Source organism: Amblyraja radiata, chromosome 15 (assembly GCF_010909765.2).
Source record: "Amblyraja radiata isolate CabotCenter1 chromosome 15, sAmbRad1.1.pri, whole genome shotgun sequence".
Taxonomy (NCBI): Eukaryota; Metazoa; Chordata; class Chondrichthyes; order Rajiformes; family Rajidae; genus Amblyraja; species Amblyraja radiata.
The window spans coordinates 29,665,364-29,681,752 of record NC_045970.1 but is presented as its reverse complement, the minus strand read 5'-3'; the positions used below and the strand labels follow the sequence as shown (position 1 = coordinate 29,681,752).

At 41.1% G+C, this 16,389-nt stretch overlaps 1 protein-coding gene across 1 annotated transcript; it reads left to right on the top strand.

Moving 5' to 3' along the window:
- The first annotated feature begins 1,555 nt into the window (after positions 1–1,555).
- LOC116981407 (docking protein 2-like) lies at positions 1,556–9,354 on the top strand. Its single transcript, XM_033034460.1, has 4 exons — positions 1,556–1,612; positions 2,410–2,703; positions 8,231–8,303; positions 9,317–9,354. The coding sequence occupies exons 1-4, from the start codon at positions 1,556–1,558 to the stop codon at positions 9,352–9,354; spliced, it is 462 nt and encodes a 153-aa protein (XP_032890351.1).
- The last annotated feature ends 7,035 nt before the right edge of the window (positions 9,355–16,389 follow it).

Sequence of the window (16,389 nt, the reverse complement as noted above, 5' to 3'; positions counted from 1 at the left end):
GGCTCTGCCCTTCAGTCGTAGTGAGACCACCGTTGTGGTTAATTGTGTTAGCGGTGAATCACATTGTGAATAAACCTGATTCAAATCAACTGTCTGTTGTCTTCATCCGCAAAACCCTCAACTTAATAAATGTCCTCTGGTTCTTGATTCCCCATACTCTGGGTAAAATACTCTGTGCATTCACATTATATATTCCCCTTGTGATTTCAATCTCCTCTATAAGATCACCTCTCATCCTCCTGCACTCCAAGGGATAAAGTCATAACTGCAATCTGTTACAAAGGTTAGCTGCATAGGTCCATATTCCTCTAAATTATTCCCATCAATATATCCATCCAAATGTCTGTTAAAAGTCAGACTTGTCTCTGGTTCTGCAGCTCCTTCTTGCAGCTCATTCCAGATACCGACTACCTTCTGAGTGAAACGGTTGCCCCCGCAGGTCCCGCTTAAATCTCTCACCATAAAAAGCCTATTCCCTCTACTTTTAGAATCCTCTACCATGAGAAGACTTGCTGATTATTTTTTGTTTTGTTATTTGCAGGCCACTTTTATTGCAAATGTCCATAGAAGTGTAAACACCAACACACACTGTTCCCTTTACACTACCAGATAAAAATTGGGGGAGATTTATATACGGGGTCCTTTCTGCAAGGGATCAACAATTCAAAGAATGTTACTTTCGCTTTTGCATCTACAATTGCGAGAGAGCGGCAGTATAAATTAGCAACAGTGGAGTCTTTGGGGAAACAGTGTGCCAGAGTTGTGGCATGTTACTCTATATGAAACCAGAAGAGAAGTGTTGGAAGAAATCAAGCAGCAAAGATACTAGAAGCAGTATCCGTGGAAGGAGAGACCCGTCAATGTCTCAGAGTCTGCTTTATTCCAGGACACCCTGGGTCATTACCAGCTGCCACCCATTGGTTGAGTCTTCTAGGTCCTACTGCTCATCCCCCAAGCCGTGGTCTCCAAACCCTAGACCTTAATACCGACTCCGGTGGGTCTTCTTGCCTTCCCCACCCATGCTAACCACGCCACAAATACTACACCGTACCCGCGCACTTATCTCACCTCTGCACTACCATCCCAAAACAAAACAGCCTGAGGAAGAGTCCCGTCCCGAAACGTTGCCTGTCCATTTCCCCCGCTGCTCCGCAGATGCTGTCTGACCCGCTGAGTTCCTCCAACACTTTGTGTTTTGCTCAAGATACCAGCATCTACAGTTCCTTGTGCCTCCAGTCAAGGTGTCAGATCAGAGTCCCTGCTTGATTTATGTTGATTTATGACAAGGTCAAACCCAAAGATCCTTTCCTAGAGGAGCTAGTATCTTTGGTCAAAACTAACCGATGTCTAGGTTAGCTGCTAACAGAATCATAGATCAGAACTCATGTGGTACAACATGTATTTATAACTTCCATCTGTAAACAATGGTAACTTGGTATCACCCCAGTTACTTCGACAGGTGAATTATTGCTTTGTATTTAACGAACGGAAACTGGCTGCGGAAATGAAGCCACAATAAGTAAAATCCGCCTCTGCAAACGATGCAACGCATAGCATGGAGGACACGGTGAAGGAAGGTTTGCTTTACATGCAGCAGAATAAGTTTCGGAAGGTATCCAACTTTTACTTAGCATACGTCGTTAAACTTGCACTGGGTGCAAATCGTGCAATCGTCCCTGTCTCTGTGTTTGCGCCGAGACTTTCACCCAGGGCTCAGCTGCTGAGTTCCAGACACGGTGAAAGGGTTTTTCCACCAATGCACATTGCATTAATTTGAAAGGCATTTGCAATGCTTTTATTTTTAGTTTAACTTGTCGTTTTACCAGGGGCGCAAATCATGCCTACGGTACGGTCCTGCAAAAAGTATTGCACGACGAAGGTTTTTGTATTGTCGAAATGTTAAAATTGATATACCAACGTATTAATGCTTTCACTGCAGATTTTAGTTGCGTGTTTTGTGTGTGAGGACATTGCGAAACATTGATGCATTTATCGGTTTGTTTTAAATGGTTTAGTTAGGTATTTGACAAACACATGAAAAAAAGTTTCAAAAAATCTCGAGATGAAGTTGCAGCATGTAAATAGATTTTCGAAAATGCGATAACACGAGTGAAGTGTTCAGATCCATTCATTCATTTATCTTTCCCTTGATTATCATATTTTTTCCCCAATGGTTGACAGTAAATCTTTGAGATTTGTACTTCTGCTATGTATTCAGATGCACAATAGAGTTTAAATATCAGAGAGGCACAAGGAAACTGCAGATGCTGGAATCTTGAGCAAAACACAAAGTGCTGGAGGAACTCAGCCGGGCAGGCATCATCTGTGGAGGGAATGGACAGGCAATTTAAGGAGCTATTTGAATCCTGCTTCTTTCTTAAAATGGAATGTGTTCTCTTCTCTCCCCAGAAATGGAAAAGAGTTTGGCTCTTCCTGTATTCTCAGAGCAACCAGTCCCTTGCTCGCCTAGAGTACTTTGAGTTCAAAGAGGGCTCATTTTTATCAGATAAGCACACCACCAGAAGGATGGACAGAAAGATGATCCGAATGACGGACTGTGTAAGGATAGTTGAGATCGCTGAGTACTCTTCCAAGGATTCAAGCGCCTTTTCGGTGGAGACGACCACAAAGGTTTATACATTTTCAACTGGAAAATCGGACTGCATGGAATGGGTACAGAAACTCTCAGAGGTTGCATTTCAGGCAAGTATGCAAATGTAATAATTTGCACCCCATCTGACATTACCCTGTGGTTCTTACTCAAAGCCTTTTAATTAGACTTTAGAGATACAGCGTGGAAACAGGCCCTTTGGCCCAACGAGTCCACGCCGACCAACGATCACCCCGTACACTAACACTATCCAACACATTAGGGACAATTTACAATTATACCAAAGCCAATTAACCAACAAATCTGTATGTCTTTGGAGTGTGAGATGAAACCGGAGCACCCGGAGACAACCCGCACTGTCACAGGGGGACCGTACAAACTCCGTACAGACAGCACCCATAGTCAGGTCCGAACCCAGGTCTCTGGCTTTGTAAGACAGCAATTCTACCACTGCGCCACTTAGGCCAGGCCTCTTTAGCAGCCTTCGTTGGTAGGGTTATCAAGGAAAGTAACAGGAGAGCCCATTGGAGTTTGCCATCACCCTTACAATTTTCACATGATTATAAGATAATGAGCAGAATTAGGCCATTCAGTCCATCGAGTCTGCTCTGCCATTTGATCATGGCTGATCTATTTTTCCCTCTCAAGCTCAATCTCCTGCCAGGAAATTATAGTGTTGTGAGTCTTGCATCAGGGAAATTATTGCAGAAGATTCTTAGGATCATGATTTACTCGCATTTGGAAAAGCATGGACTTATTAGGGATAGTCAGCAGGTCTGTGTCTGTGGGAGATCCCGTATCACAAACTCAATTGGTATTTTTGAGGAAGTGATGACGGTGATTGATGAGGGCGGAGCGGTAGATCTGCATGGTCTTTAGTAAAGCATTTGAAAGGTCCCTCAAGGACAGCAAGTCTAGAAGATGAAGTCATATGGGATATGTGGTAAATTGAATCCAATATTGACTTGGTCTCAGAAGCTGGAATGTTTTGCTGACTAGAGATTAGTGGTGTTCCACAAGGATAAGTGCTGTGACCTCTGTTGATTCAAACATGGAAGAATATGTAGGTGATCTGATTAGGAGGTTTGCAGATGACATGAAAATTGGTGGAGGGAGGAAGATTGACAATGGATACAGCTGGAGGTTGAATGTAAGAGGAAAATAGACAGTATATAGCAAGGCCCTTGAAAGCATTGCTATACAGATGGATCTTAGGCTGAAAGTATGATCTGTAGAAAGGATGTGGAAGCTATGGAAGTGCAGAAAAGATTCAGCAGGATGTTCCCTGGACTAGAGTGTATTAGTTTTTAGGAGAGCTTGGACTACCTTGATTGTATTCTCAGGAATATCAGAGGCTGAAGGCTAGCAGCATGTAGGATTTAAGAAAGGCATAGATGGAGTAGATGGTCAGTCTTTTTCTCTGCGTGGAAATGTAAAATTCCAGAGGGCATATTTTTAAAGTGAGAGGAGGGAAGTTTAATTGATACCAGACCAAGTGGGACCCGTTGGGCCCAGTACCCCAATGCAATAATCCACCACTCACCCGTTCCCCCAACGCAATCCGTTTCCACCACTCACCCATTCCCCCAACGCAACCCGTTCCCCCAATGCAATATTCCACCACTCACCCATAGCCCCCACGGGAGGCCTGGCCCCCCAACGCAACCTGTTCCCCAACATAAGATTCCATCACTTATCCGTTCCCCCAACGCAACCCGTTCCCCCAATGTAATATTCCACCACTAACTCATAGACCTGTGCAGATCGGCTCATTTTTTCACCCTCCCTCATTTTAAACTTGATGTACCCATTTCCCTCAACGCAACCCGTTCCCCAACGCAATTATCCCCTCCCTCATTTTAAACTTTAAAAAAATGCAATTGCTCTAAGATTTAATGTGATGTTGGTGCCACTGACAAGGCCATCTTTTGTTATCCAAATCTAATCATCAAACATTGCTGTGCTGGGTTAGGCTGGCAGATTCTTCCCCTTTGTTATCCAAATCTAATCATCAAACATTGCTGTGCTGGGTTAGGCTGGCAGATTCTTTCCTTGAAGGACATTTGCTGTGAAGGACTGTTCTGGGATAGAAACATTGTAGCCATTAGGGCATTGTGACATCATAACTGCCTAACTGCCAGTGCAGATTTGCAGAACTCCAACTTTTAAATTAATTTAAACTCCCCTACTACTTCCCTCTTGTTATAACAATGTAAAAACACTCTCATAGCTTGTGTATTGGCAGCAGAGATCACATTGTGATGACATTTTCGGTTATCGGAATGTTCACGGCAGCTTGTGTAAATGAGATCCCATTGTGATTGGCGGACTGTGAGATGCCATTGTGACATCATCACTAGAAGCTGCTAAAAAAGTCTCCCTCTCACAGGCAGTTATTATTTTCAAAGTTGGCTTTTTTAAACCTTTAAATATCAATAATGTGAAATATAACATCAAATCTGAAGGAACCTTGATGAAGGGAAAAAGCTAAGGTTCTGCAAATTTTTTTGCGCTATTGTGTACCGTTTTGGCAAAAATACAATCATACATACGCGCGCACACACGCACGCACACGCGCGCACACACACACACACACACACACACACACACACACACACACACACACACACACACACACACACACAAAGAAATAAGACAAGACTTTTTATAAAGATAGATAGATAGATAGATAGATAGATAGATAGATAGATGTACGTCAAGTTTTTTTACACAGTAAAGGATATGGTCGAAGCAGATACAGTAGCAATGGTTCAGAGGCATTTCAACAGATGCATGAACAGACGGAGAATAAAGGGACTAACGAAGTGCCAACTGATGGGATTGGTACAGACATGGTGATTCGATGGATCTGTTCCTGTGCTGCATTGTTCTATGTTTTACAATATCAAGTTTCAGACGCTCACATAATCCACATATAAAGCTAAAGCTGTCAGGAAGAAAGCCTCATGCTGGTTTAAGACTGAGAATCTCATTACTCAGCCACCTCGAAACAGGGAGAGATCCCATCCATAAAATTCTCAGTGACTGCAGGTTGCTTAATTGGCCACAAAAGATTCAGTGTTTCATTTAGTCATCAGTATTTGCCAATTCTGATGTAATGTTATCAATCTTCACATTAACTCTATTTTTCTACCCGCATATACCTCCTCACCTGCTAGTTCTGGGCTTATATTCACTGGAATTTAGAAGGATGCGAGGGGATCTTACAGAAACATTTAAAATTATTTTGGGATTGGACAGGCTAGATGCAGGAAAAATGTTCCCGACATTGTGAGAGTCCAGAACCAGGGGTCACAGTTTAGGAATAAGCTGTAGGCCATTAGGACTGAGATGAGGAAAAACCTTTTCACCCAGAGAGTTCTCTGCCACAGAAGGCAGTGGAGGCCAATTCACTGGATGTATTCAAGAGATATAGCTCTTAGGGCGAACGGAATAAATGGAAATGGGGAGAAAGCAGGAACGGGGTACTGATTTTGGATGATCAGCCATGATCACATTGAATGGCGGTGCTGGCTCGAAGGGCCGAATGGCCTACTCCTGCACCTATGTTTCTTACATTTTCTGGTTTTATTTCACTCATCTATGCCTAATCTGCTCGGTAAATGAGATTTTGATTTGGATGTTAATTATTTGGAAAAGAAAACTCAGATTACATTTTACTAAACTAACTGGATGCTGAATACCACAATGCAATGTGGTATTTTAATTTACCTTTGGAATTCAAGATTTATAACCAAAAAGTGGCAGGCACTGCTGACTGTGAATATTATTAAATATATCAACTGAAGTCCTGATGGAGGACTGATGTCTGCGGTATAGCATTTCAGCAAGGGTGGAAAAAGTAGTAGAGAGACATATGTACATCAAAACACATTGGTTGGGTGTGGTAAATCGTAAGCTGCAGCCGTTACCTCAGCTAACCACTAGAAGATGCACGTAGTGAAATGTCACCCACTCAAAGTCAAAGGTGTATACTATTTTTAGGATGTAAGGCATCTGCAACGTGAAATGGGTTAGGGGCTGTTTTTGTTTGTTGTATCTCACTACGATGCTATGAAATCATCACATGGTCCTAAGCTTGCAACTGGGAACCTATTCTTCTCAGGGCTGCTTACTTAATGTCCATGTTGTGGTGTGAAATGCTCACACGGGCAAAAATCCCTCTTGACAATGCAAGAATTTTAAATGTGATTGGGATTCTGGGATGTGGGGTGTCAGCTGCGCAGGTCAGCTGCCTGTAGATATTTGTGGAGTGTGGCAGCTGGTTGGTGGGAAGAAAGTGTGGTGAAGGAAACTAAACTTTCCTTATGGAGTACACAGAGTTACCCTTGCTCCACTGTGCATGCAAGAAAAGTAATCTAACTTTGCTGAATGGCTTTTTCTGGCTAATCAAATAGATGCAGATTCTGCATTAGTTCCAAGCCCCAGAATGAGGCGCTGGGGAAAATCTGTAACTTCACATTCCATTGCTGGTCAGCAAGTTAATGAATTGCACATTCATGCGCACATGAGCAGAATTTCAAAGCTTGCTTCCATTTTCATGGGGAACTTCTGGCAGAACGGCTGGGATTCTTCTGTAATGTTCAAGTCATTGTGCTATTGTGTAGGAAGTGATAGATAAACCTCTGAAGAAGGGTCCCGACTCAAAAAGTCACCTATCCATTTTCTCCAGAGATGCTGCCTGATGCGCTGAGTTACTTCAGAATTTTGTATCTATCTTTGATAGATATACCTCATATAGAAAGTTGTATTTCATTTTATATACTTTATATAACATAAACCATTTTTTCGGTTTATAGTTAACTGATTGAAAAACTAAAGGGGCATGTCCCACTGCGGGGACCTAATTTGCGAGTTTAGAAGAGTTTGCGCTCGACTCAAACTCACAGCATGTCGACACGAGGTCCGAGGAGGTCACTGTTACTCTCCTTCATGCTCAAGAGAAGTTCCTGCATACTCTAGTTTGGCCGGCTGAAATATTTTCCGCGAGTAAAAATTGGTCGGCATGGTTCTTTTGAACTCGTAGTGCAGTGGAGTGGGGACGCTATGTAGTTATAGGCAGTCGAGGTAGCCATAGGCAATCTACTTCGCTGACCGGGCATTAATTGACTCATTGGAGTTTTCAGAACCAAGGAAAACCGACCGGTAATGTTAAATGCCCAGTAAACTTTATTAAAAGTTGTCTGGCTTCTTAAAAGTGTCCCCCCCCCCCCCCTTCTCTCCCCCCCTTCTCTCCCCCCCCCCCCCCCCCCGGAATACCTGGAATAGCACTGGCTTGCAGCTAGTGAATTCCTATTTCAGTAATGACTTGTAGAGGTAATAAAGGTATTTCAAAATACTTCACACTTCACAAATGGTTTACAAACTAAAAATATTCAGGTTTATGGTGATGGGTTTTTTTCACTTCTGTCCATTCATTTCCACAGAAAAAAGGGTTTTGAGTTTTTGCATGTGGGTGAAAATCACACGATTTAATATTTTACTTTATGACAATAAATAGACATAAATTCCTGGTGATTTTGTTGTTACCCATTTCACTTTATCTTCCTGCAAATGTAATGACTAATTGAATAACTTTGGAAATCTACTTTTATTTAGCCTTCTCAAGAGGATTCAGACGATATAGCCGTGCGAATGAAAGAAAATGAGCTCTACAGTTCACACGAAGGAGGTAAAACACTGCTTCATGTTTTCCATAATCTTAGTTTTATTTAACAATGATCCACGTGCTCTGTCCTATCTCAGCAACAGAACACTACCGCTCTTGCACACGGAGGATTTGATTTCCATTGTGTTTTGCATTAATGTCTTGTTTTTTTTACACAGCCTTCTTTTCACTGTCCTATAGAATTTGAATATAATTTATATTTTGTGTGCCATCTGAGTCTATGTTTTAGTTTAGCTTTTAATTTAGTGTATTATTGTCACATGTACCGATGTACAGTGGAAAGCTGTTTTGTAGTGTGCTATCCAATCAATGAGAAGACTGTACATGATTACAGTCGAGCCCTTGACGATGTACAGATACAGGATAAAGGGTATATTATTTAGTGCAAGTTAATGACCATTTAAAGATAGTTCAAAGGTTTCCAATGAGGTAGAAGGTAGGTTGGGATTGCACTCTGGCTGGTGAGAGGACAGTTCAGTTGCCTGATAACAGCTGGGAAGATACTGTCCCTAAATCTGAAGTAAGACATTTTCCAGCTTCTGTACCTCTTACCTGATGGGAGAGGGGAAAAGAGGAAATGACATGAGTGAGACTGGTTCTTGATTGTGCTGGTGGCTTTGCCGAGACAGTGTGAAATGTAGATGGAGCCCACGGAAGGAAGATTGGTTTGCATGATGGTCTGGGCTATGTCCAGAACTCTCTGCAATTTCTTGCTGTCTTGGATGGAGCTTGGCCCAAACCATGCTGTGACGCATCGTGGTAAAATGGTTTCTACATTACAGAAGTTGATGAGGGTTGTTGGGAACGTGCACAACCTCCTGAGCCTTCTAAGAAAGTAGAGGCATTAGTCTGCTTTCTTAGCATTTGCTTTGTTGTGGCTGGTCTAAGACAATGTATTGGTGATAATTACTCCTAAGAACTATAAGTTTTTGCCCGTCTCTACTTTAGCAATGTATACTGGGGTGTGAATACCGCTTCGCTTCCTGAAGTTAATCAAAATCACCTTTGTCTTGCAGACATTGAGGGAAAGGTTGTTGTTTTGGCATCAGGTTAAGATGTTCTCAATCTCCTTCCTGCACTCCATCTCATCATTATTTTATATTCGGCGCACTAGAGTGGTGTCCTATCGAGTTGGATTGGTATTTGGCTGCACAGTCATGAGTGTATAAGGAGTATAGTAGGAGCCATCCTCCTTGCATCCTACAACATATCCTTGTGAGACACCATTGTTGAGGATTATCATAGAGGATGATTTCTCACCTATCCTCATTGATATTTATTACTGATTTTAGATTGTTTCCAGCGTGTTATGTTTACATATTCTGTGGGGCTGCAGCAAATAAGAATTTAATTGTTCTGTCTGGGACATATGACAATAAAACACTCTTGACTCGTGATTGTGGTCTGTTGGTCAGGAAGTCGAGGATCCAGTTGTAGAGGGGAGTGCTGACTCCTAGTTCCATGAGTTTGGAGATGAGCTTGGTTAGATGACGATAATGAAAACAGAGCTGTTGTCTATGAATAGAAATATGTGCCCATAATGCTGCTGGGAGCAAGATTTTCATTGTTCCTGTACCTCACCATATGACATATGACAAGAAAACTGGACCTGACTTGACTTGATAAACTAAGCCTTGCTTTTTAATCCTTGTGGAACATTCAGCTTCAATTATTCGGGATTAAAACTCAATTTTTTCAACTGAATAAAAAGTTGCGGCATATTATTATCTTTACCTTCACATCATTCAAGATTGAGCATTTTAGACTAGATTAGTATATTCAAACCTGTTCAGATAAAAGACTGCAACAGAAAAACAATTCAATCTATCATAGTGTCTTCATTAAGGGCAGGGCCTAATAGAGTTTATATTTTCAGACTTGTAAGGATGTGGAGAATGCAGCTTATTAATTATTGGGTGAAAGCAATTTAGAATTTACCTAGGTTATGGAGGTTAATGTACAAAAACAGGAAGATGTTGTAAGTATAGAATGACCTGCGATGGTAGAACTTTGATGAAGCACATGATGGTAGATGTGTGTAACGAGAGATGAAAGCTTCTCAGACGTCAGTAAGATGCAAAGGAAGCTCTTGCACATGAGGCAACAATTACCAAGCAAGAAAGGGGAGGTGCAGGGATGAAAGGCGCATAGTGCAGCCAAGGCAGTTTGTAGTTTGGTGTTAGTGGAGTTTGTAGTGTTGTTGGGAAAAGGACCGTTTTGTTCTACTAAGTACGAATGTTACAAAATTTTGAGATTTAAAAAATCAAGCCTGTAATTTATCCCATCAGATCAAGCATAAAAAGAACTTTAATTTGATACCTAATTCACTTTTCATATCTTCAGTATTAAAAAAATGGTCATTTTCATACTCGGAAATTAGCATCTTGTTCCTTATTGCTTTTCCATTAACAACACAAAAGCTGCAATCGAGAACAATCAATTGACATAAAAGCCCATAAATTTAGAGAACTGAATGAAATGTTCAGTTATTATAGAATGAAGCATTCTGAAACAAATATGATACATCTTACTTGGATGACCTGAAATTAAAGAATATAATTAGATAATTACCTAATTAAGTAGCTAATTACAAAATTAACCATTGTGACGGAAATAGTAAAAAAACACTCAGACAGCCTTGAAAATTCAAAAATGTGATATTCTCAAGATCAGAACTTTAATATTATTGTAACGTTAAAACAAATAGTAAATACCCAACAAAAAATTCATATTCGTCAGTCATCAAATCAATTAAATTCATCTAAAGGCAATTACTAGATCTAAACATCTATCCCATTCTTAAGAAAAGGCTAAAAGTTCTCACAGAGAGTTGTGAGTCTGTGGAATTCTCTGCCTCAGAGGGCGGTGGAGGCAGGTTCTCTGGATGCTTTCAAGAGAGAGCTAGATAGGGCCTTTAAAAATAGCGGAGTCAGGGGATATGGGGAGAAGGCAGGAATGGGGTACTGATTGGGGATAATGGCACCTAATGTCTATTGTCTATAAATGTTTAAATAGCCAAAGTATCCAAATAACAAACTGATCCCATTCACACAAGAATTCACAATATAACATGATTTTTAAATCTCACTTTGTCATGAATTTCTATGCCAAATGGAAGGAATTGAATGTTTAATTCCCTTAAATTTTGTTAATAATACTGCAGCACGCAAGGGTCGTTTTACACAGACATTTGTTCAAAATCCAGAAACATCCACTCTCAAGATAAACAAAATCATTATTTTTTTGCATAATCATGTCATAATAACATCTAAATTATCTATATTTTGTGTTATTGTCTATCCATGATCAATATTTTCATACTAAACATCTGACTAAAACTGTACTGTGGAAGTTTTCAGTAGGATTTTGTAACAACGCTATACAAAGTTAACATTAAAAATGTATGTTGTCGTTGACAAAATGTTTTCAGCTACTTGTTAATAAACTCATAATTCAGTTATCCCTTGGGAATCCTTTTTGGCAAATCCACAGGCACCATTCACACAGTGGGCATTACATCAGAAGCACATAATGTTCTTGTTTTGTGCGTGATAGATGGAATATGGATCAGTGAGCTGATTCAGATCCTGAAAGTATACTGTGTGTTTATGATTATGTATTTAAAACACACAATATAACTTCACATTTTGGACAGTGATATCTCACTGTGTTATGCTTCGTACTGTGAAATGAACATGGCTTTAGCAATTTGTCTAATGTAGCTATTTTTTCTCAGTTTTGGCAAAATAAACAATTCTAACTTTGACTATATTATGAAAAATAGGATGAAGTTATGATGCAAGTCAAGTGAAATAACTTTCATTTCAGTGATGAGTAGGAAAAATAAACTACTACAAATTATTCCTATCATCATTAGTTTATTATTTATTCAAGATGGTATATACAGACTGCATTAAACTCATGTTGCACCAGCAATTTCATAGCCATTGATGCAGATTTCACATTATACATATAAAAGCAAAGTGTTGCAACAGGTTTGAGTTTGAAACATAATTCCGTATTTTTAAAACAAAATTGTTTGCTGTATGGAAAGTTAGATATAGGTCATGTGATCATCTGAGTATTCAGTTGGTCATGTTTTCATTGTCAATATTTCTGTTTCCCATGACAAATATTCCCGTAATATGCTGTGTGAAGCTATAAATTGTTGAAATAATAACTTACACAAATTATTAGACAAGGATCATTTCATATTTTATCAGGTGCGGTCATTATATGTGATGAAATGACTGTTTATATTTTTAATTAATATTCACAAGGGGCATTTAAGAACCATCACCAATGGCCTTTGAGAAAATTGGAAAACAGGTTTGGGGGCACAGGTTGTGGAGGGTTGCTGCTGTGGCTTTAATGCTGACATTATCTGTACACGAGGAATGTAAAGCACCTTGAGTATTAGAAAGGCGCTATATAAATCCCATCCATTATTACTTTTGTTTTTGCACGATATATTTTGTTATAGATTGAACATTTTTTTTCTTTGTTTCTTGTTTACAAACCTGTTGTGCTGCTAAAAGTAAGAATTAAATTGTTTTGGTACTTTTGACAATAAAACACTCTTGGCTAAAAAACCAGTGTTACAGCATCTAATATTTCACTTGGGCAGCTTACAACCCAGTGGTATGAATATTGATTTCTCTAATTTCAAGTAACCTCTGCACTCCCTCTCTCTCAGCCCCTTCCCCACCCTAGTCGTCCTGTCTGTTCCACTGTTCATAACCATATATCCCTTTGCATCACCTTTCCCACAGCCAACAATGGACCATTGTGGGCTCCACCTATCCTTGGTCAATGGTGCCGGCTCTGATTTGTTCTGAAACTTTTCATATCTCTAGTTTCCCTGACTCTTAGTCTAAAGAAGGATTTCAACCTGAAACGCCACCTATTGCTTTCTGCCAGAGATGCTGCCTGGCTTGCTGAGATACTCCAGCATTTTGTGTCTATCTTTGTAAAATGAGGCTGGGAGATGCAGTGTAATAAGCAAGTTCAGTATTCCGACTGCACGTGCCCAGGTCATAGGTCACTCGCTATAAACATTCTCCGACGCTGCGGGCGCTGTTTAGTTGCTGCTGGGCCGTCCCGTCCCCTCCCGGATGTCCCGTCCCTGTCCGGGGGTGTCCAGGGTGGCCCTGGGCTGGTGGGGCGGTGGCGGCCCTGGACTTGCAGTCGGCACGGGGGAGAGGCGCTGGCTCCAACTCGGCTCTGTTCCAGCCCTCGGGGGGAGGCCATTCCCCGGCGGGCCAGGGACCATCGGCTGTACCACTCGCTTCGTCCAGTGGCTGTCGGTTGGCCCCCTCGATGCCGGCGGGGCCGAGCGCCGGTCATCGGCGGGGATGCACACTGGGTGCAGTGGTGGCTCGGCGGGTCAGGCAACATCTCCGGAGAAGGGTTTCAACCTGAAATCTCACCCATTCCTTTTCTCCGGGGATGCTGCCTGTCCCGCTGAATTGTTGCAGCGTTTTGTGTGTGTCCCCAATGATGGCTAGTGCTTAGCTATCACTGGTGGTGGTGGGGGGGGGGGGGGGGTTTGGCCGGTGGCTACTGGGTGGGGCGGGGGGGGGGTTGGCAGCTGGTGGCCCCCGGCTCGTCGGGGAGCGGGTACCTCGGCAGTAGGAGCGGGGTTGGGCTGGAACTGTGGGCCACCGCTCCTCCGAGCTGTTGTCCCGTCCAGACGGAGTTGAGCTGCGATTAGTGCTTCTCCGCACTGGCTGGGGGCCGCTGCTCCAGGCCAGTGTCCCGTCGAGAATGTCTCTCTATCCCGTTGTTACACCCCGCCCTCCCGCTACCTGGCACCCCCGTTCCTCAGATTAAAAATATTTTTACACATAAATCATGAATAAAGATAAGAATTTATACACAGTTTATACAGTCAGCGTTTTGTTTGCTTTTTCTTTATCGCGAGTGACCTTTGACAAATCCCATGATTCCTTGCGTTTTTCGGAATACCGACTCGTTAATTGTCACCTCATAAACTGTAGTTCTCCAAGTTTTTCTGGGGATTAATAACAAAGGACATGGGTTTCCTTTGGAAGTTGCAAATGCCACTGACAGTGGAGGAAACGTGTAACCTACGATCAAGTGTTGGTCAATGAATGCTGGGCAAACACCAGCTGTGCCAAGGTGAACCACACACTGAAGTGTGCTTAGGCTAATTTCCTGATTAATTAGAGATGTGATCACAAGCAATTCTAACATGTGGAAAATAGCTTTTAGATGCTATTTACGTATAAGGAAACATGCTCACAGGGGTCCAATTACAAGGATGTCCTATTTGACCCACAAAACAGAATAAATGAATATTGTGCCATAAAATACAGCATTGAGCTTTCCGTTAGTAATACATGCCATGGGATTGCTGTTATTTCTTAGACTGTCCATATCTATCCCTTTAGCGGATATGTGATACTGAAGGGAAGGTGAAACAAAATGCCTCATTCAAGTTTATCCTCTCAGTTCATTGAATCCATTATAATATTACAGAAACAATATGACATTGGGTGGAGCAGAACACTATAAAAAGTAAAATATTTTAGCTGAGAAACTCAGCTTCTGGTCTTTGCTTGCATGTACAAAGTTGAGATTAATAAGCTAATCTTTGTCTGCCATCTTGTAAATTTCTTGTTTTCAGTACCCGATTAATTCTACAACTAAATATTTGTATAATGTTCCCGCCCATTGTCACCTGAACTGTTCCAAATCCTATCAATATTTTTTTGTTAAAAATTCCTTTCATTTATTCCTCTAGATTTATTTTACAATAATTTAAAATCTATGAGTTGTAATTAATGGTCCACTTGTAATCGTGACATTTTTCCATTATCTACTTCATCAAAAATATATGAATTATCTCCTGAGACCCAATGGAGACTATAAGAAAAGCATCTCACATTTCATTTGGTTAGCCTGTAACCCAATAATATGAACATTGAATTTTCCAATTTCAGGTAACCCACTCCCCTGTGTTTCTTTCCCACTGCCACCAGTCCACCTGGGGTCTTTCTTACTTTGGTCACCTTTGCTAGCCCTTCCTCCCCCCACCCATCCAGTTACCTAGGCTCATCACCCTCCCCCACTCCATTTATCCATCACCTGTATACCTATCTTCTCCCTTGGTTCATCTGTAATTTTCCTTACCCCACCTGGTCCCATCATTCCATGGCCCCTCTCTTCTTTGGTTCCACCTATCGCCTACCAGCCTTTTCCTCTACCTGTCCCCTTCCCCTTCCTAGTCCACACCATTTTCTACTTATTTTTCTGTTTCCACCAATAACCTGCACACTACTGTCTCAGCACTTCCCTTCATCTTACTCCAAGTGGCCCCATCTGTTCATCACCTCCTTCATATGGTTCCAACTCTCACCTACCAATCTATGTCTCACCCCTCCTTCTCACTTCAATGCTCTGGCGATCTTCCTCTCCACTATCAGCCCTAAAGTAGGGTCTCAACAGAAACATACACCACCTCTGAATCACCACAAATGCTGCTTCTGAAGTTCCAGTGGTTTATTTTTTTAATTCAAAACTTCTCATCATCTTGAAAATATCTATTGGTTAAAATCACCAATCCAGAGAATATTGGCTTAACTTTCCAAACCCGCCATATATCAGAAGTTTTTCCTTTACAGTAACATCAATACCTTATCAATGTCCTTTCCGTCTTTCCTGATAATGCCCGGAATTTTCACAATATTCTGATTGAATAATTTATAAAGTTCAAGTACCATCTCTTTATTTCAGTTTGTGTGGTTTTATTTATAAACCAAAAGTTGAAATCTTGAAATGTTGACATTTTTAAGGATTTGTGTTTTGTGGACATCAAAATCTCTCTGAACATTTATACTTTTCAACATCCTGTCACTTATAATATACTGCCTCTCCATCCCAGTCCTCCTAATGTTCGTCACATTCAATTCCACCTAATAGGTTCCATCATTTCATCATTCCATCTAAGATGTTTCTCAAAGTCTCTAACTATCTTCATTGCTCTGTACTTCTATATTTTTGGTTTGGTTCGGGTTATGATCATTGGCAAACTTCATAATATAGTTTCTTAAGTTCTAACTTAGGT